The 26,835-nt window shown below is 38.5% G+C and overlaps 1 protein-coding gene across 1 annotated transcript in view; it reads right to left on the bottom strand.

Annotated features, from left to right (window-relative positions):
* ZNF804B (zinc finger protein 804B) overlaps window positions 1-22,686 on the bottom strand; it is a gene marked incomplete at its 3' end in the record, with an annotated part of 395,223 nt that extends 372,537 nt beyond the window's left edge. Inside the window, exon 1 of the mRNA XM_081102593.1 lies at window positions 22,036-22,686. Within this exon, the coding sequence (XP_080958719.1) occupies window positions 22,036-22,143 (108 nt within the window). The 5' untranslated portion in view covers window positions 22,144-22,686. The remainder of the gene's footprint in view (window positions 1-22,035) is intronic.
* Between the last annotated feature and the right edge of the window lie 4,149 nt (window positions 22,687-26,835).

Here is a 26,835-nt window from a genome sequence, read left to right as displayed (position 1 = left end):
TTTCTATTAAAAATATTAAGCCTAGTGTCTAAATGAATGACTAAACCACCCTATCAGACACTACTTGTGGGCAATGACAACATTCTTCTTTTTTAAAAAAAACAACATCCTGGTTGCATCTATTGTAGCACAAAGATGGATGGGAAACTGAAAAGTCCTATATGATTAGGACTTCTAAAGAGCAAGTTTGGCCTGGTGGGTGTCGACCCATGAACCAGGAGGTCATAGTTTGATGTCTGGTCAGGGCACATGCCTGGGTTATGGGCTGGATCCCCAGTAGAGGGTGTGCAGAAGGCAGCTGATCAATGATTCTCTCTCATTATTGATATTTATATCCCTTCCCTTCTCCCTTCCTCTCTCTGAAATCAATAAAAACTTATTTAAATATATATAAGAGCAAGTTCGGTAGCACCATTAAGTCAGAAGAAACAGTGAAGACCAGGGCATTTTTCTTTAAGTCTGATGGAAAGCCATTGAAGATTTTAAATAGGACATAATCAAATTGTTTTGGCTGCTGAGTGAGAATAAATTGATAGTAGACATGTTAACGCAGACAGACCCCTTAGTAAGTTGTTACAAATTTTCTGGCAAGAGATGGTTATAGCTTGAATGAGATTAATGATTGTGGAAATGGATCTAAGGAGGCCAATTAGAGAGATAATCAGAAGGTAAATAAGCGTAGGTTTTGAGGAAGAGAATGATATCAAATATGTTAAGTTTCTAGTTTTTCTGACATATACAAGCAGTATGAAGTTTGTAGGGGAAGACTGTACTTTTTAATTACTGCCATATTATAGCTACATCAGGTGGGCACAATTTTTATTTGGTATTCCCATTAGCACTCACGTTGGATGAGGTATAGAGCACACACATTATATTAAATATCATAGTTTGCTGAAATGGCTAGGTAATAAGATGTATTTTCTGATATAACAACTTCTAGGAAAGAAAAGTGAATAAAAACAGTTTGATGAAATAAAACATATTAAGCTGAAGAAGAAATTATCTGAAAGATTACCTTGAGTCCACTATTCACCAGAGCTCCCCTTAATCTTAAGTCTGCATTCAATGGAGCCAAAAATAAAATCAGCAACACTTTATTTCACTTAATTCCTTCCCTTAGTCAAATGAAAGTTATTCAAAACATTAATTCAATGATTATCTATTGCCTCCTTTATGTTAGAGGACACGTAAACCACAAACACATAACAGGCCCCATATCGCCCCCACCAATTCATGTGCCTATCATTTATTCCATTCGCAATAAAAATTTAGATGCAAACGTGACATTTGGCATTATATTGAAGTGGCTTACTCTGGTTTCTCTCAGTTGGTTGTGGGACAACATGACACACACTGAATCTTTTTCTCTCTCTGCATTTAGCCATCCAGCAAATATGAACTTTGTTAGGCATGGAGGCTCGGGGCTGCAATGCAATCATGAGAAAATGAACATGACTTCTACCATAGAGAGTATGCAATCTCTGTCTTTCTCTATCACAAACACATAAACGAAAATTAAACAATTAAAATAAGTGTCATTATCATGGATATGTAAGTGTCAATGGTTTCCTATCTTGACCTACTTTAGAGGATTGGAGGCTGTCTCTGGCGGATACAAGATACAAGGATTTCTGAAAGTTAAATAGAAGTGAGCCAAATGAAAGGCAAGGAGTAGGAGGGAAGTGTTCCCGGCTATATACATATGTATACTCTAGCAGACGGATATTCTGAAACCAAAAGGCAAGAGAGTCATACCACGCTGGAAGAACAGAAAGAATTTCAACCAGGCAGCATTTGAAATGCAAAGGGTAATTGTAAGAGGTGAAAGGGATAGTTAAGCATGGGACCAGCTGATGTGGACACTTAAGACCACATAAGTACCATGACTTCATCTCCAGTCAAATGGGACACAGTTGTTTTTTAATCAGAGAAATGTCATAGCTAGATATGCATGATGAAGAACCACTCTGAACTGGGGAGAAGAGATTGGAAGAGAACTGGGAAGCTAGATGAGATAGATAGGAGGCTATTACAGTAATCAGGGAAAGAGATGAAAGAAAGTCTGTACAAAAATGATGATAAGAATAGAAAAAGGGGCACAAAAAAATCAAGAAATAGGTCAGATATCTTGGTATCTGATTGAAAGCAGAGAATGTAAAGAAGAGGAAGGAGTCAAGGATGAAACATGTGACAGGTGGTGGTGCCATTTCCCTAGACAGGTAACCCTGGAAGACAGCTGGGAAGGGAGATGAAGTTTTCTGTTCCCAGCATGCTGAGTTTGAGGCATTTGAGAGACATCAATATTAAATATCCTGTAGAGAGTTTGTTGTATTTCCCTGAATCTCAGGAGATAAAGTCTGCATGGAGATGGAGATTTGGAAATCAGCATATAGACGATGACTAAGATTTCAGGAGGAGTGCTATCACCCATCACAGGCACATAAGGGAACAGAGAAGACAGTACTTCAAAACCCCGAGAAGGCCAAGGGCAGAACAGGGACCTTCAAAGAATTCTAAGACATTTTTTTTAATTTAAATTGCCCAGAAGCAGAGAAAGAGATACAGATGAGGACAGTGTCATGGAAGCCAAAGGGAAAGAGCTTTTCATAAGGAGAGTACTCAGCAGTATCGGTAGCTGTCTCAAAGTCAAGTAAGAAAAGACTAAAAAGTAGACTTAATGACAAGGGGATCATTCGTGACTTGGAAAGAGTGACTTATGTAGTGTAGTGGAGGCAGAAGCAGGATGCAGTAGGTTAAGGAGTGAGAGTTGGGTGAGAAAATAGAACAAGTGTAAGCAATATTTCAGAAAGTTTGGCTATGTAGTTGCTAGTGAATCTGCAGTCAATTGGGGAATGTAAAGGACCCAATTAAAATTCTGAAACGTTTACAGAAAGGAAGACCAACAGTGTCTTTTGGTTCCAAGGAAGGAATCTGTCCTTTCATGTGAGATTAACAATCCAATCAAAACTTGAGGGGAAAGGTGTTCTACCGAGTTTCAAATGGCAAAGATATGGGTTTGTACACTGAAAGTCCTCAAATGACTGTGTGTAAGTTCTGGAAAAGAACGGTCAATAAACTTTTGTTTAGATAAATGATTACGCTCATCTCTAGAAGAAAACTAGCTGTGCAGAAAATGACTTTAGAATATTTGTAAGCTCTGATGTTACAGCCCAAACTTTGGATTATTCCACTGGGATTTTCATGGTCAAGCTTTTATAGTTGATTGCATATTATGCTATGTGCTTTATCTCCTTTATGGACCAACCACATTGCATTTGTAAATTCTGCTCTGAAATCTGGCCCTTATCCAGATTGCATCTTTCTTTGCCCGGTCAGGGCATGCTAGGAAACTGCAAATTACAATCAAGTCTCAATTTTCCAAACTAATGATTTTAAAGGGCAATAATGCATAATCCAAAATGATGGTGAATTCATGAACCATTTATCTTTGCAATGTATATTCATTAAACTTGACTATAAGTACTTCTTATATGACATTCTTAGCAAAATGATAAAGCATTTCAACTGAAATGATTCAAGGAGACTTGCAAGGCTTTCCAATTTCTCTATTTTTGCCTCCCACTATATTCTATTGCTATATCGCCTTTCATGTTTACATGACTCATTAAAATAAACTAACATATTGTACTTTTTAGGATGGAAAAGATAATCAAATTTCATCTACTCCTGACATTATTTCCATATTATTGCCACCCTTTTCTATAGCTATGGTTCTCTGTCTCTGTCTCTCTGAAAAGTTTCATTCACAAAAGAGGACAGTATAATAAGCCCATGTATACTAGTACATCACCCACCTTCAACAATGATCAGAAACTATTTTCACGATTGACTCCTTATTAAGAAACATGCCCATCATCTCTCTGAGACATTATGGATTCAGAAAGCCCACAGATACTAGAGCCAGGAGGGCGTTAGATGTTATCTGTTCCAGCCTAGTCGTTCAGTGAGGAAAATGATGCAAGCAGAGACTTAACAAAGCACAGCTCTGATTGATAGTGAGGCAAGAGTTAGACATCGCCCACCTCTTCCTTATTCCCTCTGGTGAAATGAAGACTACATTGCTACTGCCTTATTCTTGATACAGAATATTTCCCAAAATTCACATGAGGGCCACTCGTGCACTTCTGTTGCAAAAGATGTCTACTCAGGGTATTGTACCATGGCAGGGAAGCTGGAAATGCACAGCTTGCAGGCAGACACAATCTGCTGACAGAGCATCCATTATTATCTCCGGCACTACCTGGTTCTTCTTGCTAATATTAACCAAATGATAGTTGAATAAGCACAAGTAATTAGTTTACAAATAATAAAAGATGATGTTTTCCCCTTTGTATTATATAGAAGACACACCAAAATATCTCTAATAAAGATGACTCCCAGTTGATTAACAGGAATAAAATGCTTGCATAAATAGAATTAAATGTGCACATTTGGAATATAATTATAGATACAGATAGATAGAAATGTCAGTGTATATACACAACCCTCTTAACCCAAACTAGAGAAGCCGATTAGGATTCATAAAACTGCTCCCAGTCAAGGGGGAGAATCGGGGACTTAACTACAAAAGCTGAACAGTGCAGTACAAGAAAGGCTTTGTGTAAATAACGCCAATCATTTCTCCACCAATGATGTCGTCCCTACCTCCACTCTGACTCCCATCTGGGCACCTGCCCATGTAGTTTTCACAGAGTATCTCTTCCCATAGTTTCGTGTAGGGACGACAGACTCATTCTCTCTGCAACTCAATCTCTCTCTCTCTCTCTCTCTCTCTCTCTCTCTCTCTCTCTCTCCCTCTCTCTCTCTCCCTCTCCCCCACGCCCCGCCACCATGGGTGTGCACACACACACACGCACAAACACACACACAGCACACAGGCTGGACTAGTCATTATCCACCAGGAGCAGAGATAGACCATTTGTGAGGCAGCAAATGCTGAAGCTGAACAGAGATGGGCTATCTGGGAATCCAGATACAATCACCTCAGCTCCCGATTATTCCAGTCCTGACTGAGGCCTGGTAGCAATTTTTCCCTCCTGAATCCTTCCAATAGTCAATTCTTCGCTTTTGCTTAAGTCAAAGTGTATTTTTTTTCCCTTTTGAAGCAAACGATTCCTTAGCAGTGTGACAAACATTTTTCAAGGCAACCTATCAGAGCTCTAGTTTCACATTGGAAGACCGTGATCTTAAAAAAGTTATTTAACTTCTATGGGCCCCAGTTTTATCAGCTATAAACTGAATGAGCATCCAAATAGTAAATGAGATAAATCATATGTGAAAATAACCAGCAACTCAATAAATTCATGTTGACTTTGTCAGAGTTGAGCCTATGCTCTGCAAGTCGGCAATTTCCATAATGCAGTTATGACAACAAGCTTTGTGACAAGAATATAAAGCGGTCTGACTTCTGACCAGCAGCCTAGGGAGACCTCAGGGATGTCAGATCAATTAGTCAAGCTGCTGATTCGCAATGCTTTGGCAGCAAGGAGCCCGTAGTCTAGAGACGGTCTACAAAACCTCCTAGCAGGTAAAGCACAGAGTCAGTCCTTCAGGACTTTTGCTGCTGGTCTTAATCTCCTCTGGAAGAATCTGAGCTACCCTTTGATAAATGCTTAAATGCCCATTCCCTGAACTCTGCTCAGTTAATTCAGATTTATTGATTTGTGTTGGGAATATACTATTTATATTCTTCAGTAATAATGTGAACAATAGAAAATCACACCACCATTTAATTAAATGGCTTATTATACTTATGAAGGTTTTTTTTATTATTTCAAAAAGCTCAAATTCTAATAAGATGGGAATGGACTTAGGTTGGTTTTCTGATTTTTGCTTCCTATATATGCTTCTAACAAGAAATCAGTTGCTTAATTGTATGTCCCTCTAGGAATAAGGTATACACAATACTGTGCCTTGTCACCCACTATACATAAATTCATCTTTAATATTTATACTTATGTACAGAATTAGTATATGAAAAAAATAAGAAAGTATGTGATGGTAAGGGAAGCAAAATATACATTTTTATTTCCCCTTATGAAGAAAGATAATTTGGGGTTTTCACCTTGAAAAGTATAATGTTATTTGTGATTTATGTGAAATAAAAATTGTGAAATATTTGCTTCACTTTGAATTGTCATGAATTATTGGTGTCACTGCATTCTTGGAAAGTGCCTTTATAGTTTTGTGCAGTTGCCAATAATAAGAGTTCTTACCATTAGTTTCTTACTAAACTCTGAACATAAGTTAATTATAACTGTACATTGACTGCTGTATATATGAATATGTTGCCAAAGTTTATTTTAATTTTGCCATATGTGTAGGTGCCCACATTTCATGTTTACTTTAGCTTAATATTTTCATTTTGAACCACTCCAATCAAGTAAGATTGAATAAATGAATAAAAGAATGAGCAAGGGGACAGTTTTATTGAGTGCCTACTAATCTGCAGACCCTGCAGCACCCAGGTGCTGGCATTTACCTGGATGAAAAAAAAAAACACAAAAACAAAGAAAGGTAAATAGATATGTGAAATAACAATTAAAATGCTGTTATATTTCAACCAAGGAATACGAACATTGTCACGGCAGCATAGAGCTAGAATAGTCAATTTTCATTAAATGGTTTCACACCTGAGTTTTGGAATCTGAAGGTCCTGGATCCAAGCCCTTGCACTCTGCCAGGCAGTTACTCATAAAATGTGGACCCTCACCTCATCTGCAAAATGGAAGATAACGCTGCCTACATCTTAAGAAAATTGTTTTAAGAATGAAATAATCAATGTGCGAAACGTTTGTTTTGGTACAGTCTGTCTGACATAGAATGAGGGCTTCCAGCCTGTTATCTGAGTGTGAACGGGGCATTAGGGAGGTGTCTGGAGCACCAGGGAAGTATGGAGGATGCCCACAGGCGTTCCAGTGGGAAAAGGAGAGGACAGAGCTGAGCAAGTCAAAACCTTCCTCAGCCTCTAGCGTCTGAGTTTCAAATCAAGGTGAGTGGAAATTGGTTCAATACTTTCATAATGTCAATGTGTACAACAAACCAATGGGCTGCTTGTTGAAAATGTACGCTCCCCCAAAAATAACATTAAATAAATTCTGTTTCTATTAAGTCTAGTGTTGGGGTCTCAAATCTGCAGTGTGACCTCATTTAGACAATAACTGATGAAGATGAGCTCTAAAGGCCATCCTAGCTTGGTTTTACTATAAGTAGCTACGATGTCATATTGGACATGTAATTTAGCAATCTTCTTTTCCATCTTTTTATTCCAGAATCATGAGAACCTGACACATATACTCAGAAAGTGCTTACTATTGATTGCATTGAGATCAGCCAATTTGATGGTCTTTCTCTAGAATATTCACAAATTTTTAAGCCCAATTCTGGAAAAAGGAACCATAATCAGAAAGATCAGCAAACTCTTAAATGCCTGCAGAGCAGCAAGGAGATGGGTTCAGAAGCAGCAGTTGCGGCAGCAGGGCCATCAGAGGAAGGCGTTAGGGTCCAGGCAATACCAGTTCCCCCTGTGCTCCTCCAGCCGGAGGGGCTGCAGTGGCTTACTGCAGTTACTAATCTCTGGGTTATGGCACCTTCCTCTTTTCTCTCCCTCGGGCTTTTCAACACATTTGTTAAAAAAATGTAAAATAAAACAAAAAAGCTCTTGCATTGTACTCCCACTGAAAAGCTGAGAATGGTTTCTGTTATCATGACTAGATACTGATACAAACACTTTTTGCAACATGAAGTGGCAACTGGTAGACATCAATTGAATACTTTCTACTAGTATATATGCTAAGAGCAGAATGTATGTGTACAAAAGTTTGTATCTACACATGGACCTTAAATTCGCTCATAATGTGAACATATGTAAAATATCCACAACTCTTAGTCAATAGTATTTCCTCCTTTCAAATATATAACTGTTATAGTTTGTTGTTGTTTTTTTTAATTGGGGAGAGAAAATGATAGAGGGAAAAATAACTGATTGGTTCATTAAAATTTCCCAAGGCAGAGAAAGATATTTAAATACAGTGATCAGATTGCATGCTTATCAACAAAGAGACAGTAGTCTTACATTAAGTAACTATCTCTATAGAAAAGAGGAAAATCCCTTCTACAGCCAGCAACATTATAAAAACCACTCAACTCAATTTGATTTGACAAAAACAAGAAAAATAGAAAAGCCACTTTAAATGTATCATTTTCTTGGATTAAAGCTGTATCGGGAGAGTAGGGCATACTGAGGTACTGAGCATTTTCATTATAAAAGTTGTAAAAATGCACGGCTGCTATTTGCAATGGTGTATTAAACAGGAAGCTGACTGGCCTCCATGCCTGTACTTCCCTTCCCAAGAAAACACAGCTACAGTGTAAGAGCAATTTTATAGGGCCATTTGAAAGAGCAACAGTTTCAACAATTTGATATGAAAGTGCTGAGTTTCCAGTCAGTGCTCAGAACATTTTCTTTAATCCTTACCCAAGGGCATGCTTAGAGAGAGGAATAGCGAGAGAGAGGGAGAGAGAGAGAGAAAGAGAGAAACATCAATGTGAGAGAGAAACATTGGTTGGTTGCCTTCCTTAAACTCTCCAACTGGGAATAGAACTGGCAACCTTTCAGTGCACGGGATGACACTGAACCAACTGAGCCACACTGGCCAGGCGTCAGAACATTTTAAAAGGTCAAGGAAACTGTTTTTGACAGAACGAGCCAACTGCAGCAGCGATAGCCATCGGCTGCCTTTCACTGTGCCCTTACTGTGTGCCAGACACTAAGTGCTTAGCATTCATTAGCTCATTCACTTCTTACCATGGCCCTATAAGGCAAGTCATGTCACCAGGGAACAAGCTAAGGCTCCCAGTGGTGAAGCATTCACAGAACTAGGCAGTGCTGCAGTGGGAGGTCGCACCAGGTCAGGTCAGTCCAACTCTAAATTCAATATGCTTCACCACGTCTCTCTGCTGAAGATATGAAAGGAGATTCTCCATGCTGCCACCTAAAAATTGTAGGGGCATGAGGGGTAGCTGCATAAAACAAGCAAAACACATATATCAATAATACTACAAAACCCTCCAAACATCATGTTTTAAAAGGTTAAATAAATATAAAAACATGCAACCTTTGTCACCACGCCATACTGAAAAGAACTCATATGTCAGTAGCCATACGTGCATATTTCAACAATAAAGATTTAAAAGAATAATAATAATGTTGACTTCCAAATTGAAATAGTCTTCTGTTTCCAATTCTAGAAATCTTAAGCTTCTCCCAGACCAGCCTTCTATAACCAGATTTTTGCCTCACACACTGGTTAGTTCCAATTGACTCTATTTCAAATCAACCCCCCCTCCTCCTTGAGAACTCAGTTTAGGGGAAACGTTTTTGAGCCTCCTCGAGCTTATCATTAAGGTGTTTCTGAGGTTCCTAAGTGATCGTTACCAGATTCTCCCAGGGACATCATATGGAATTCTTGAACTCATACTGTATAGCATATGGATATTGGAAGATAAGCACTGAATTTTAATGAAAATATAAGATTCATTCTTTAAATATATTTAAATTCAATTAAACTAGGATTGATTAATATATGCATTATTTGGGTTTTATCTATAATCTTCTTGGCAAAACTCCTGTTTCCCTAGTAAAGCAAACATATGTATTTTATCATCATGCATGTGTGTGAAATTACAACTTTTGTAATAAAATTTACATATCATTTGTACATAAATTTTGTTTTATTAGAAGTCCAAGCTAGAGGTTTCTTTCCTTAAATAATTTATTATTTTCCACTAAATACATAATTCACATCTCTCAAATAATGAAAACTCAACAGAGCCATTTCTAACCATTTGTGAGAGATTTGTAAATCTACATTACGGTCGGATTTTTGAATTTCAACAAGTAGTGTTATGGAATAGATAATGAAATACTTCACAGATGTTACCCTGGATATAAACCATGTGTTTTATTAGCATAATCTATTCATTCTTACCTAATCAGTATTCTTTTGTTCATTTGTTTCAAATTATTAGTAAGTTAGCTTTGGTCAGTCAAAGTAAAGTAGCAAAGTGAAGTCTAATTATCATCCCATGTCAAAAAAAAGAGGGTCTTAATTAGTTTACTGTCAGTTGAGCTGCAAATATATATGTTCTTTGCTAAAACTCATTTTAATAGCATTTTTAAAAATAAAGCAGTTCATAATCTTGTGTTAGGGCAGTCTTTGCCTTTGGAGTGGATGGGGCTTGAAAAAGGGTACACCAGGTGTTCCAGGGAGTTGTAATGTTCTGTATTTATATATCTGGAGCATCAAAAAGCTGCACACTTATAATTTGTGACAATTTATATATTACTAGAGGCCCGGAACACAAAAATTTGTGTACTTGGGGGGGTCCCTCAGCCCTGCCCATGCCCTCTCACAGTCTGGGACCCCTCGGAGAATGTCCACCTGCTGGCTTAGGCCTGCTCCCTGGGGGATCGGGCCCAAGCTGGCAATCAGACATCCCTCTGGCAGCCTGGAAGCCTGGCAGCCCTTGGGGGATGTCCACTTGCCAACGGGGAGCAGGCCTAAGCTGCAGTCGGACATCCTTAGCACTGCTGAGGAGGTGGGAGAGGCTCCCACCACCACTGCTCTACCAGCAGCCGGCAGCCTGGCTTGTGGCTGAGCAGAGCTCCCCTTGTGGGAGCGCACTGACCAGCAGGGGCAGTTCCTGCATTGAGTGTCTGCCCCCTGTTGGTCAGTGTGTGTCATAGTGACCAGTCATTCCCAGTCTTTCTATGTTAGGGTCAGTTTGCATATTACCCTTTTATTATATAGGATAGAGGCCTGGTGCATGGCGGGGGGCTGGCTGGTTTGCCCTGAAGGGTGTCCCGGATTAGGGTGGGGGTCCCGCTGGGGTAACTGGCCAGCCTGGGTGAGGGGCTGATGGCTGTTTTCAGGCTGGTCATACCCCCTTTAGGATGGGGGTCCACTGGGGTGCCTGGCCAGTCTGGGTGAGAGGCTTAGGGCCATTTTCAGGCTGGCCAAGCCCCCTGGAGACAGAAGCTCCCAGACTCTCCTCTTTTTCTTTTTTATTCTGGGATTTATTTACCTTCTATAATTGAAACTTTGTAGCCTTGAGAGGAGCTCAGAGCCGGCCAAGGTGGGCGAAGGGAAGCCTCCTGCTCACTCCAGCTCCGTGGCCACGGCCGGCTGAAAGCAGGTATCTGGGGTTTATTTACCTTGTATAATTGAAACTTTGTTGCTTTGAGTGGAGCTCAGAGCCGCCGTGGCAGGCGGGAAGCTTGGCTTTGGGCATCATTGGGGCAACCAAGCCTCCTGCTTGCTCCAGCTCCATGGAGCCACCTTGGTTGGGTTAATTTGCATATAGTCGCTCTGATTGGCTGGTGGGCATGGCTTAAGGCATAGTGAAGGTACACTCAATTTGCATGTTTGTCTTTTATTAGTGTAGATGTTGTTCTTTAATACAGAAGTTAAAAAATAGCTTTCCATTTTGATAGCATTAGGTCAAGCAACAGGCAATGTTGGCGATTTCATAAAATTATAATTATTACTTCAGTGGATCCCATCACTTTTTTAAAAGTAATGTTCTCCCCACTATGAAATTCGTAGATGTCCTAATCAAAGACTACACAAACTAAGAACAATAGCCTTAAGATGTGTCCTTAAGATGATCTTGTTTTAGGGTTCTTAAATGAATCTTCTGTATAGATTATGTGTATATAGTTCAACAGAAAAATATCTGGGAAAAGTAAATACTATTTGAAATAGTGGGTAGTATTTTCCTAAATATATAATAACATCTTACTGAGTTTACCACTTTTGAATAATATAAAAGTTCTACTCTGTTGAAAAGGGAGAAAATTTTATCCTTTGCAACTGCATGGATGGAACTGGAGAATATTGTGCTAAGTGAAATAAGTCAGTCAGAGAGAGACAAATACCATATGATTTCACTCATATGTGAAAATTAATGAACAAACTGAACTACTAAGAAAAATGGAGATGGACTCATAGACCAAGAGCAGGCAAACAGTGGGGCGAGGGGAGAGTGAGGGGCAGAGATAGAGAGAAAAAGAGAGAGAACTCATGCACATGAACAAGAGTGTGGTGATTGCAGAGTGGAGGGGGATGGGTAGGGATGGTAGAGGGCACAGAGAGGATAAAAGCTGATGAAAAAAATAAAATAATTAAAAAAAAATGAATCGTCAGTATGTTATATTTCAAAACTTATATTACATAAAAACTGTAATAAAGCATTTTGAGTTGCAGAAAGTTTAATCAATACATAAGAAAATAATACAAGTGTGGAACATGGAAGAAGATTAGTTAATTCTCACATAATTTTCAGTCCTTTACATGACTTAACAATGAAAAATTTCCAGATGTCTCTGAATAGTTGCAGGGATGTGATGTTAAAGAGTGGGCAGATCTACCCTCCTGCTTCTAAAGAGCACACTAAGGACCAGTGAGTAAATGGAAGAAGGAGGCAGAGACATTGGTAGAGACAGAAGAAGGCTCGGTGTTAATTACATTAGTCTCACAAGAGGATCAGTCACTTCAGCGAGCAAAGTAGCCCACCCACCATTGGAAATGTGCACCCACGTTAAGAGTGGTTGTGTTAGTTTCCCATGGCTGCTCTAACAAATTATCACAAATGTACTGACAATATAAATCTATTATCATACAGTTCTTAAGTTTGAAGTCTTTCTGGACTAATATCAAGGTGTTAGTATGGCGGTGATTTTTTTCTGGATGATCTATAAGCAAAACCATTTACTTGCCTTTCCAGCTTCAGGAAGTCACCTGCATTCCTTGGCTTGCGGTCCCTTCCCCTATCTTCAAAGCCAGCATCACAACCTCCTCAGAGCTCTTTCTGACTCTGACACTTCTGCTTCCCTCTTATAAGGACTCTTGTGATTACGCTGGGCCCACCTACAAATTCCAAGATAATCTCCTCAACCTCCTTAACTATCTCACGTCTGCAAAGCTCCCTTTGCCATGTAAATTAAAAGAGTCAAAGGTTGTCAATATTATAACATAGAGTCTTTATCATTATGATATGTTAAAAGGTATATAGTAGGAGGCTAAACTAGATTGCCAAGTGCCCTCCAAAGTTTATATCCTATAAAAAAGCAAAGAAATCAAATATCTGTTAACAACTATATAAAAAATTTATTTGTATTAAGAAACTGACCATACAATAAACCTGATTCTCTTCATTCCAATTGATTACTAGTATCTCTCTACGTGTCCATACTATATGGCTGGATATTTTAGATAAAAATCATTGTTTAGAAGAATTCCAAGCTCCTCTTTGAACAGTGGCTACATCCAGACTGATCCAAGAAAAGACAAGTGCTAACAAAGCCTTGTTGGAAAGTGTGCAGCTGATAAGTTCAGGCAATAATAACCACTGATCAGGGAATTATTGTAGGTCTTTTGAAAGAGGAAGAGAGAGAGAGATGGAGATAGAGGAGATAAATAGACAGAGGCAGAGTGAAAGAATAAGAGAAAGATAGGGTTTACGTACCACAATTTTTTCTCCTTACTACACACTGCTAAATAGAAAGAGAATGATCAAGTTCCTGACTTGCAATTCATTTCTCAGAAACTATTAAATATTCCAATGAGCCCTAGCTGGTTTGGCTCAGTGGATAGAGCGTCAGCCTGCAGACTGAAGGGTCCCAGGTTTGATTCTGGTCTAGGGCACATGCCTAGGTTGTAGGTTTGGTCCCCAGTAGGAGATGTGCAGGAGGCAGCTGATCAATGATTCTCTCTTATCATTGATGTTTCTATTTCACTTTCCCTCTTCCTTCCTCTCTGAAATCAATAAAGTTTAAAAAAAATATTCCAATGAAAAATATGGCTTAACTAACTCATGTATGAATTTCATCCATTTATATATAACCAATCTTCTCATGTGGCCTTTAACAAAAGATATGGAATATAGTACTCTGCAATTTGGATTAATAGAAAATACTAAATTATGCTTGAAGCAATTGACCAAGCGATCTTGGTAGACATTAAAGTGAGAAGCATTACTATAAAAACACTGACCACTCAATCCATCAGTAGAACAGTTTGCATTCTAGAAGATTCTAATGAACCTGGGAAAAATTTCTCTAAGAAAAGAGTTTTCTTCATGGAGCTACCAGTAGGACTAAAGGGTACATATTTCTATCAATTAAATTTCTATTGAAATCCTTTTGTTTTATATTAAAATCAATAATAAACCAGAAGCTGTGCTCAGCTTTGGGGATATAAGGGTAACAGTAGACATGGCACAAAGGATCTCACATTTCATGGTGAAATTGAGACCAAGAAACAAATAGGTTCAGTGATAATCAAAGCAGAAAATGGTTATGATAGCAGCCTGCAGGAGAAGCCCTGGACCCATGATAGGGAACTCAGTGTAAACCAGTGATGGCGAACCTTTTGAGCTCGGCGTGTCAGCATTTTGAAAAATCCTAACTTAACTCTGGTGCTGTGTCACATATAGAAATTTTTTGATATTTGCAACCATAGTAAAACAAAGATTTATGATATTTATTTTAAATATTTAAATGCCATTTAACAAAGAAAAATCAACCAAAAAAATGAGTTTGCATGTCACCTCTGACACGCGTGTCATAGGTTCACCATCACTGGTGTAGACTCACATGAGAAACCAACTCCTTAATAAGTCTGCAAGCATGGCCCAACAAAACAAGGCAAAGAAAAAGGATCTGTGACAGAGGAAACAGCATGTACAATGGCATAAATTCTATAAACACTTGTCGTAATCAAGAACTCGGAGTAGTTCAGTATGGCTGAACGACAGAATCAGATAGAAGATTAAAGGGAGTTAAAACTGACTCTGTAGCTAGAGGCTGGATCATGAAGAATCTTAGATACCACCCAACAGCTTTGAGCATTTTCAGATAACATGAGTGCAATTAATATGGCCACCTCTATATCTGTTGACTTCACAAGCAAATGAAGCAAATGAATGGGGAGAGTCAGTCTTACATGGGTTCTCCATCCCCAACATCATTCAAAAATGGGACCAATGGTTATTTTCTGTTTATAATATGATAATTATTTCATTCACAAAGAGGAAATGCATATAGCTTTTGCTTGCCAAGATGATGTTAGGGAATATAATTATAGCAAAATGGAAATTTGGAAAGGACATGTGGCTGACTATATTTGTTGCTCGGGAAGTAGATGGGACAAGTGAAGTGATAAGTAATAGCTGTGGGAAGGAGAGCAAGGGGAGAACATTGGTAGTTAGGTTCCGAATGGAGATATGGAGGGAGCTCTAAATTCTGAACTAGAGATGAAAGTCACATGTGGATGCTAAACAGTGAAGGGACTTATATGTTTGGGTCAGGGGGCAGGTAGCATGGAATTGTTCTCCCCATTTGCAAGGGTTTATACATCTGGAGTTAAAAGCATATGCCAACACTTCTGCATCAACCAAAAAGATACTTAAAAACTGATAATCATGTTAATCAAAGGAATAAGAATCAGTGGCAAGTAGAATAAGAGGGAGGGGAAAGATTGCTTAAAAAAATTGGCAGTATTAATTTAAAAATAAAATATATTCTGCCTCTTACACCCACACAAAAGTGAAATAAAATTTGCCAAGAGGAATTTTCCAATTGTCAAAGCAAAAAATTGGCAGCCCTAATTGTACTTGCTACAAGTGAACAAAATGAATACTCCCCATGAATCATTCTCAAAACTGTCCAGTACAAAATCCTAAGTGGCATCCCTATATTTGGACAGTCTATATTTTATTATTTATTTATAGCCTGCCTTGCTTTCACAAACAGACCTAAGTCATCTGAAAGCAACTTTATACATTAAAACAATAAAATATAAAGTTAAAAGAATGAGAGCTGTGGAAAATAAGGTTAAAATAAGAGCTAACATTGGGATAGGAGATGAGCAAAGGTAGGGACATGATGTTGCTTTAAAGGCCAACATCAATCTTCAACACTTGGTTAGGCCACAGCTTTGTCTCAAGGTTTCCTACCAGCCAAAGAGAAAGGAAAAATAGTTAACTCTATAGTTCTCTTTATCTGTGAAGAAAAAGTACTAGTATATTAGAAATATATGTTTAGATTTTAGGTATCAAATATGAATAAAAGAGAGTTTAGTTCAATGCATGTTTTCAGGGTGCACCTCAGGAAAAATAAGATCATTAGTGAGTATCATTAAAAGCCCTATTTTAAATACTATGTCATATCGTTTTCCATGTTTTGTCTTCAATAAGCTAACAATGCCTTAGTGAACATATCCAAAGTATGTTGTAAATCATCTTTCCAGAATTTCTTTTCAAGTCCAAAAGTTACTTCCAATGTAAGGGAAACTATGGAACTTGGTGATTCGTATATTCCTATTACCATCATAACTATACTTTTTCAAAAAATATATCAAATGTTTCATTTCTCTCTCCAGACCTTATCCAGTAAGTAAACCTGATTTATAAAATCTGTCAATAAAAGGCTGTTGCCTGTCATTTTATAAAGATAACCTGAAAAACTATATTTGCTAAAACCAAATGACATATTTGAGCAAAGTAGCCCTTTTATTTCAATTTTGATTCAAATTATTTTCTATGAAATATGTACATATATACTAAAAATTATTCTGGCAGTGTGCATTTTGAATAAACCAAACTCACACTAAAATACACTTCAAAAGTTATTTGAAATATATATTTCTCTTCTTGTTTCTTGCTCTCAATACACCCTTGAACCTATTGACATTTTGAGCTCCATTAACACGTGAAAAATATGTATCTTAGTATTTATGCATTATATGAAAAGATTTCACAGTTACAATTAACACCAAATTTTTTAAAACTATAAGTGATTAAGTTTTGTTAAATACAGTCCCCATTTAGCCTACCTACGATGCTAATATGTTTTATTCTTATTTTGTTCCCAAATTATGGGGGAAACCTAAAATAGAGTTTATCTTAATTGTATATCGAAAAGAACAAATCAAGGGATTTGATACATCAAATTTTAATTACAAAATAAATGCTATATAATCAAATAAAGCCACAATGCACTCAAATACTCATCTGATTCATCTTATCATGCAAACTTTCTGAAGTCAGAGAAAAATAAATTTAACTCCTAGAAAGTTGACACATTTTTAAAGCATAAATGCCAACTACTAGTTTCTGAAATTAGTTGGGGGGAAAGAAGAAAGGGTTGAAAAGGCAATGAGAAGAAAAGAGGTTGCTTAATACAATATTTGGCATAAGAAAGAAAACATCAAGAATTGTAACTGAACCTTTATTGAAAACATCTAAAAGTTTTCATATGAAAGGCAGCATTATGCATTCATGAATTTGAGAATAGGATGCAGGTGACTTTTCTATGGGAGAGCATATCTTCGTAATTATTTTTTGGCACATCAGTTTGAGAGCATTTTGGATGTGTTTAACTTGTACTTATTAAGTATAATGAAATACATATAATTGAAGATCATAGATATCAGAATAAAGAACAAGGTTGTAACCTCACTCATTTCCTCATTTAAGAAGTTCTATGAATAGATGGACCCTCAAGATAGTCTTTTCCAGAACTTCTTTCATTTATACATATGCATTTGTAATTTTTAAAAGGGGGCTTTATAGGAATTTTTAGCTCATCTAAAATGCTTATTTGTGGGAGGTAGAAGAAGGTAAAGGGGAGCAGATAAACGGTGAAAGAAGGAAACTTGACTTGGGGTCATGAACATACAATATGCAGATTATATATACTTGTGCATCTGAAAACTAGAAAAATAAAAAATTAAAAATTAAATTATTTTTGTATGTCAACTACTTCTATTAGGCACTTTATTTGGATAACAGAATAAGATCACCAAACAAAACAAAATAACAACAAAATTCCAAGGACCTGATCTGTTACTCAGATAAAAATCCCAAGAATTATCTTCTCATCCAATATTTCAGGGTAAGACAATAGGCATTTTCAGAAACAGATAATTCCTGGATGGTGCTTTCAGGAATAATCACTTCTTAAGAAGTATCACTCTATCTAAGCTTCTAAACAGTGGTAATAAGTTCAACAATATATTACTATGATTATCATTAACATTTCATCAATAGATATTCTGAATGACAGTCTTACTATTAACCTTACCCAGATTAAGTAAACTATAATAAACCATACTTGAATCTAAGTTTGACAATTTTGAAGTCCATAAAATAACTAAGAATCTATTCCAATACATTTTTGACACTACATCGAGGATATTACTTGTTTCATTGCTTTCAAACATGCTGATAGGAGAACTTAGAAGTTCACAAAGAAATGAATTTACCAACGGACTGGTTTCTTATTGAATACTTCAGTTATTGTGACAAAGTTTTACCATCAATGTATTTGATGATAAAAAAGTTTATGAAATAATGTATAGGCTAATTATTTATGCTTCAGCACTGGTAACAATGTGTGTGTGTGTGTGTGTGTGTGTGTGTATGCATCACGCAATGATTTTAACAGTCATCATTCAGACATATTATTCAGAGTTCTGATAGGAAAGGTTGTAAATATCCTAAAATGAAGAAGGATGCAAATTTATTTTCTAAAATTAGAGATTTTTAGCATTAAACACAATGCGATACTTTCTGTCATTATTCTTTCCTTTATCCCTGGATTTAAAGTAACATAAACCATCTTAAATCAATTATTCACATTCTGATTAGCATGTAGGCAGTATGCTATTTTTTTCACACCAAGTTTCCAAAAGGAAGAGAGATGCCACAGATAAGACATTTGCATGTTGTTACTTTGAAGACAGGAGCTGAATTTCACTCTAAAATTTTCAATTTGCTGATCTGGGAAAATTGTTTGGGGGTAAAATGCTTTATTTATTTCTCAAGTATCCCATTAAATATTTATTATCAGAATTCCATATAATGATTCCATGTTTTCTAAATGAAATCCTTTGAAATTATATATATATATATATATATATATATATATATATATATAATCATTCCCTTTTGCACTGTCAGTTTAATATCATGTGTTCAGATTCTACAGACCCATGATTTGAACATGACAAATGTATACAACTCCTTTAAATATATAACTGAAGAACAATACCTATAAGAATTGAAATAGAAAATTCATATTAGGTGCATTTATATCAGAACTCCAAAAGAAGAAACTCTTATTATATCAAAAAGGAATGTTGGCTTTCTCCTTTCAATAACAAAGTTACCAAATAGTCTCATTCAATAGTGTTATGTGCTACTTTTAAACAGCTCTATTAAAACAAAAATGTGGATTAAAAAAATCTTACTCTTAGAATTAAAGAGTAAGAACTAAAGCTGAAGTATTCTAGAATTTAATGTGAGTTAAATCAACTAATGATATCCCAATCTATATAAACTGAGTCTCAATGAGTGCAAATAATTAATGTAATTTATGTAGAGGTCAATTTGAAACTATTCTGGGCACTAAATTTGAAAAACAAAGTACTGTAGAAGTAGCTATGCATTTCAAGAAAAAAATAAATTTACCTTATGAATATGTCAGTATAATATTTATACTGATGAAAAAAACTAAATAAATGTATGTTAACCTGAAAGTTTGGGGGCTGTGTATTGATGATTATAAAAAAGAAATGATGTATAACCAGAGTTTTTAGTTTCATGCTTTACAACTCATTCATAAAGAAGGCAAATATAAACTCATCTAGACCAGGGAACTATTACTTAAATGCCCAAAGGTCTAGGGTACAGAAGGTACCAATTGATTTTAGGGAGAAAGACTAGTGTTATGCAATGTGAAGGCAACTCTGACTTGTCTAACAACCTTCCCATGGCAGAATGAATGAACATCAATTTGTCATATACTGCCAAGCTCATGTGAGAGACTATTCAAACCTTGAAAAAGTAATTCAAATTCAATAGCAAAATGTAAAAGAAGACAAAATAAATCAAGTTTAGACAATACATATACACACTAATTTAGATATTTTAAAGTATGCAAATGTAATTTAACTCAAATGTATAAATATTAGAGAGAATAAATCAGCGAGTTAAAGTATAGTGTCTATATAAAAATAAATTAGTATTTCAGTAAAAACCAGCCCAAAATTAATGAAAATAGTGTCTTGTGGGTGTGAGCGCCTAATCAGCCAGCAGAACCATGAGGAGGATGGGCTGTCTTCTCACATCCACAGTCACCTGTCCATTCCCTGCGGGTCAGTCAAGCACCTGGGAGATGAGTGACCATAGTGGGAGAGGAAGGACACTTTTCACCAAGTGACATAAATTTCTTCTGCAAACCCTTTAGATTTTGGAAGATTAACATCATATTTTAACCAACTCAAATGGAACTAAACAATGTAGAAACTAGGAAGTGATTCTCCCTTTGCCCTGTGAATTATTAAGGCACATATACTACAAAACAGTTTCCAATTCAGATTTCCATAACCAAAGACAGGTTTTTGGAAGCCAGCCACAAAGATTATTAAAGGTTGAAAAATAACACCTATTAGAAGGGTGGAACATGAGAGGTTTTCAAGGCAAAATGAGCTTGAAAAAGAAGAATTTGAAGGATTTATTTTGCTATAAGGAACATCCTGACAGTATGGTTTGCTAAACATTAAGGTGGTTTGCTGAGACTATGGAAACTCCAATCCTGAAAATCTTTAAGTACAGGAAGGATTCTGACCACAGCTGCTCAGGATCAAATGTGGGCTTTATTCAACTAAAACTCTCCCCGAGTCTTCCAACCCTGTGAATTTAATTGTAAATGCCAACACAAACAGTATATTCCATCAAACACTTCTGCTTCAGCACCATACAGCGGTTTGTGGGGAGGGGAGGGGAGGGAGATTGTACGGATCCACTTTTTACAGTGCATGGAAGCATGTGAGGAAATACTTTGTCACAATTAGGAGTCCTAGTGATATCTTTGGGTTCTTGCACTTTCTTATTTAGATTTCTCATGCAAATCACATACAGCACTTTTTAGAATATATTACAGGTTTTTATAATATATTACAGATTCAAATAATTCATGATAATGAAGCAATAAACCATGATGGAAAGTACTAAGAAAATAAATAAAAATCAGGCAACCTAAGTGTTCCTTCGTTATATCATAAAGACCCAAAATACTGGTTTTTAGATTAAACTAGAAAAAATGTTCTTTAAGTTTAGACATTTAGTCACTAATAACCCAAAACTTTAAAAAATACATCATGCCACAAATGTTTCCTTGAAATACATCTTAATCCTTAAAACATTAGTCTCTATATAGTATGTACTAAGGAATGAATTAATACTATATTAAAGTCATAGATCCTGGTCAAAATTATGTTTTAAAAAAAGAATAAATCAAATAGTAAGCCAAGTTGAATAGTTCACTAAATTAAATAGCAATCACTCAAATTGCATGTGAATAGACTTGTATATAACAACAAACTATCCGAGTCTATTTCCAAAAAGAACTCTTGGTCTTTCCTTAGAGAACCATTCATTAGAATGCATCAAGTTTCCACATCAAACACCTTGACCTTTGCCAGTACTCTGATGCAGAATATTTAAAAGTTTATTGTCTTCTAAAGTAGCAGCAGCATTATTCAACTAGTCCCAACTGCTGACTTCACAAAGCGTGGTTATAATGTGCCATTCAAACTTTCTACACTGTCCAAATCAGCAGATCCACAACTGGAGATAGCCACACAGGAGCTACCCTCACAGCCCCTCGGTGAACTGCATTCAGCAAATATTTGCATCCATAGCACTAGAAATGCTAATGAGTGCATTGGAAATACACATGTAAACACGTACCCCTAACAGTCAATAAATTGTATAAACAGACACAATATGCCTATAAGATACGGTCATTATCCGCCACCCACTCCATGTACCAGGACAGTATCTCTTTGTTTACAATGATTCTGAAGGCGAGTGCGTGTGCTGTGGTGTGTGTGCGTGTGCGTGTGTGTGTATGTGTGTGTGTGCTCGCGCGTGTGCGCAGGTTACCGGAGACGGAGATCCGTTCTTGCAGAGGGGCCCTCGGAAGACTCCTTTAATGCCCCGGTAGTGCCCATTGCTGAGATGTCTGGAACTGATGACCAGGTAACAAGCCATGTGGGTCCGGACGGGAGGTACAGAGTCTCAACTTCTTACCAGGCGACCAGCCGCGGAAATGCGGCCGGCTTCTCAGGAGCAGCAGCGACTGCCACCTCCCGAGGAGAAGTGGCCAGCAGGACGCGGGGGGCGCGCGTCCCCGCTCCTCGCCCCGCGCGCTGGGCTCCGGCTGCGGGTCCCGGCTGCTCTGAAGGCGGCGGCAGCCACAGATCACTTAGGGGACCCTGCGAGCCAGTCCACATGCTGCTCTGACCCGCTGGCGGCGAGGTGACTGCTCCACCGCAGGGCCGGAGAGATGTCTTTTTAAGGACAACTTCCTGGGTCCGCTGGGGAATCAGGAGCTCCCCTCTGGTTCCTCCTGCCCCCGCCGACACACCGCACCGAGGCCAGCTGGGGATGCTCGGCGAGGGTCCCCAGGCTCCGGCGGGGGGCGACAGCAGGCTGAGCTGTGGGCTGCGGCGCCGAGGATCCAGCAGCAGCAGCCTGTGCGGGGAGTGTGGCGGGGAGTCCTTGGAAGCGCCAAATCCCTGCGCCCGCGGCAGTGGCGGGGGAGGAGGTGGGGAAGGCGACAGGCGGGCTGGGGAGGATAGGGAGTTTGGGGACGCAGGGACGCGGGAGCCGGAGCTGTTAGCACCGCAGCTCTGAGCAGTCGGGGCGCACGGGGTGGCCGGCTGGGCTAGGAGGTGACAGCTGCCATGGCGATGGCGGGAGGCTCAGCATCCTGCCATCGGCCAGGCCACCCAGCCCGCTGGTCTCTGCGCCCCATTTGGGGGCCAAGTTTGCACTGTTTGGGGCAGAGGCCGGGCTGCCTAGCGTGGTCTGCAGGGAGGAGAGGAGCGGGAAGGGAGCGTTTCCTTACCCTCCCTGCCCGCGCACCTCAGCATTTCCTCTGCACTCGGGCTGAAGACCGGGTCAGCAGAAGCCACAGCTCCCCAGCCGGGGTGAGGATGCGAGTGGCAGCCGCAAATAGGGCGGACACATTAGATGCCCTGTGGCAGGTCACGGATATGGAGAAGGAAGCAAGTTTTCGGTAGAAAACTTACATAAGGAAACATGCGTATGTGTGTATATACATACATATATATCCAGAGTTATACTCACTCACAAATCATCCTGTATCTTCAGAGAGGCAGCTATTTTTGGTCTGTAAAGTACTTTCTGTCTTCAAAATCTCTGAAATTACCCCTGGGAAATGTTATTTTTAACGGACATTGTATCCTTTACTCTAAATCAAGCCACCAGGACGCGAGCTGCACTGGGAATAAAAGACTTGCGCAGAGCCCTAGCTGGTTTGGCTCAATGGATAGAGGATCGGCCTGCAGACTGAAGGATCCCAGGGTTTGATTCTGGCCAAGGGCACAGGCCTGGGTTGCAGGCTCAATCCCCAGTAGGGGATGTGCAGGAGGCAGCGGATCAATGACGATCAATGACTCTCTCTCATCATTCATGTTTCTATCTGTCTCTCCCTTTCCCTTCCTCTCTAAAATAAATACAAATATATTTTTTAAAAAATACTTGTGCAGAAAAGGGAAGGGAGGCCTTGCAGAGTCCGAAGGCACCCTCTCCCCCACCCCGCTGACCTAATGGGGTTCTGTGATCTCTCTCACCCCACCTGGAGGGCCTGTGCTGGCAAGAAGATGAGCATAGGGTTGCATATATCTCAGTGAGCATAGGGATGCATATATCTCTGGGAATATGTGTTTTTGAGTTTTTCGGGTAGATACCCAGAAGAGAGACTGCTGGGTTCTGTGGTAACTCTATTTTTAGTTTTTTTGAGGAACCACCATAAGGTTTTCCATAGTGGCTGTACCAGTCTACATTCCCACCAGCAATGAAAGAGGGTTCATTTTTCTACACAACCTCTCCAACAATTGGTATTACCTGTCTTGTTGGTAATAGCCACTCTAACAGGTGAGAGGTGGTATCTCATTGTAGTGTTGATTCGCAATTCCCTACTAGGTAGGGAAGCTGAACATCTCTTCATATATTTGGTGATCATTTGTATGTCTTCTTGGGAGAGGTGTCTGCTCAGGTCTTCTGCCCATTTTTTTTTTTAATTGAACTGTTTGGTGTTGAGTTGTATAAAATTGTTATATACTTAGGATAGTAACCCCTTGTTGGAGCTGTTGTTTGCAAATATCTTCTCCCATTTGGTTTGATTGCCTTTTTGTTTTGTTGGTGGTTTCTATGGCTGTGCAGAAGCTTTTTTGTTTGATATAGTCTCATTCACTTCCTTTTGCCTTTACTTCCCTTGCCTTTGGGGTCAAATTCATAAAATGTTCTCCAAGACCAGGGTCCATAAGTTTAGTACCTATCCTTTTTTCTATGTAATTCATTGTTTCAGGTCTTGTATTTAGGTGTTTCATCTATTCTGAATTAATTCTTGTTCAAGGGGAAACTGTTATCTAGTTTCATTCTTTTGCATGTGGCTTTCTAATTCTCCCAGCACTATTTACGGAAAGGACTTTCTTTATTCCATTGTGTGTTTTGGGCTCCTTAGCACTATCTGTGGTGGCGAAGACAGGGAGTCAACCAAGATGTCCTTCGATAGATGATTGGATAAAGAGGATGTGTCCATGGAATACTATTTAGCCATAAGAAAAGATGAAATATTGGCATTTGCAACAACATGGATAGACTGTGAGAATAGGATAGTAAGTGAAATAAGTCAGTCAGAAAAGATAAGAACCGTATGATTTCCTTTATATGTGGGATATAAAACTGAACTCAGACTCAGACTGACAACAGCATGGTAGTTACCAAAGGGAAGTGGGGGGGAGGAGGTAGAGGGTAAAGGGGCCAAATATATGGTGATGGAAGATGATTTGACTATGTGTGGTGGGTACACAATGTAATCTAGAGATCATGTACATAGTAATGCACACTTGAAACCTGTATGAACTTATTAACCAATGTCACCCCAATAAATTTAATTAATTGTTTAAAGGTGGCCTCATTTCCCTCCGTTGTCTTATCCCTGGAATTGATACAAGGTTAAGGCTAATGCTCTCAGTCCTCTCCACAGTTTTCTCCTTTCTGTCCCCCACAATGTTCCATTTGTAATTTGTATCCTGGTTGACACCGAGGACCACTCACAAATGACAGAACCTGATAAAAGAAAACAGGCAATTATTTTTTTTCAAGTCAAACAACTCAAAAACCTCTTAAGCAATATATATATATACACTAGAGGCCCGGTGCACAAAATTCGTGCACGGGGGGGGGGTCCCCTCAGCCCAGCCTGCACCCTCTCCAATCTGGGATCCCTTTCACAATCTGGGACCACTGGCTCCTAACTGCTCACCTGCCTGCCTGCCTGATCACCCCTAACTGGCCCCCCTACCAGCATGGTTGCCCCTTACTGCCCCCCCTGCTGACCTGGTCACCCCCAACTGCCCCCCCTGCCAACCTAGTCACCCCTTACTGCCCCCCACCCCCACTGGCCTGGTCGCCCAACGCAGCCTGCTGTTCAGTCAATGGGTCATCCCTCACTAAGCCCCATGCCAGTCTTATTGCCCCACACAGCTTGCTGCTCAGTCATTTGGTCGTCCCTCACTAAACCCCCTGCTGGCCTTGTCACTCCACTCAGCCTGTTCGGTAGTCTGTTTGGTTGTTTCGGATGTGATGGCCCCTGGCTCTCTCTATATATATATTCCAATTAAAATAACTATTGTAACTGCCCAATATAGGGTTGATTTTTTTCCATTATTTCAATAGCTTATATCCTTAGTATTTATTAAGAAGTACACAGATGTATTTCTCATTTTAAACATTTTATATATTTCTTTCAAGGGTTTTTTTAAGTGTTTATAAAGTGTCTTAATATGTAAAGCGAAAATGCCAATTCCTTGAAAACTTTGAATGCAAAATTACTGACATTGAGAGAGTGCAATTGTAGGAATTATTTAATTATTTTGTAACTATCTTGTTGGTAAGAGTTTTTGAAATAAAAAAATATTATGGGTAGTGACAATAGATATAACATATCCACCTTTTCCTTCCTGTTAAGACATGATGTGTTTAATGAAGTTTTGTTTATTAAACTTAGAGCTGAAAAATGTTTTTTGAAGCTGAGAATGTGTAATATTACTCACATATAGACATTAGATCTATTCCATACAAATGGTACAATGTATATGCAAATAGTAAAATTTCAAAATCAGGAGAAGATTTTGACAAAAAATAAATAAAGGAGATAGTGTGGCTCAGTTTATAACCACTATTTCTTCATAAATATCAGTAGCAAACAGCATTAAAAATTTAAATGTAAGTATCCTTAAATGGACTTGAAAAATGAATGATGTCATGTTATAAATAACAGCTCCAAGGATATTATGCCTTCTTCACTAAGCAAACATAATTCCCAATGATGTTTAATTATTTTTAAGAATCAGTTACACATTTCTAAAATGAAAAGACTGACTTAAGTAATCAAAATGGATACAATCAAGCCTGGCCAGTAGCTAAGTGATTAGAGCACCAGCCCTCTCACTGAAGGGTCTCAGGTTTGATTTCCAGTCAAGGGCATGTACCTGGGTTGCAGGTTCATCCCTGGTCAGGGTGAGTGGGGAAGGTGATGTGTCTTTCACACACTGATGTTTTTCTCTCTCACCCCCACCTTCCCTCCCTTCTACTCTCTAAAAAAATTTAATGGGAAAAATATCCTTGGGTGAAGATTAACAATTAAATTAC

The sequence above is a fragment of the Myotis nattereri genome (assembly GCF_964212035.1).
Source record: "Myotis nattereri genome assembly, chromosome: 11".
NCBI lineage: Eukaryota > Metazoa > Chordata > Mammalia > Chiroptera > Vespertilionidae > Myotis > Myotis nattereri.
This window is presented reverse-complemented; position numbering and strand designations above follow the sequence as displayed.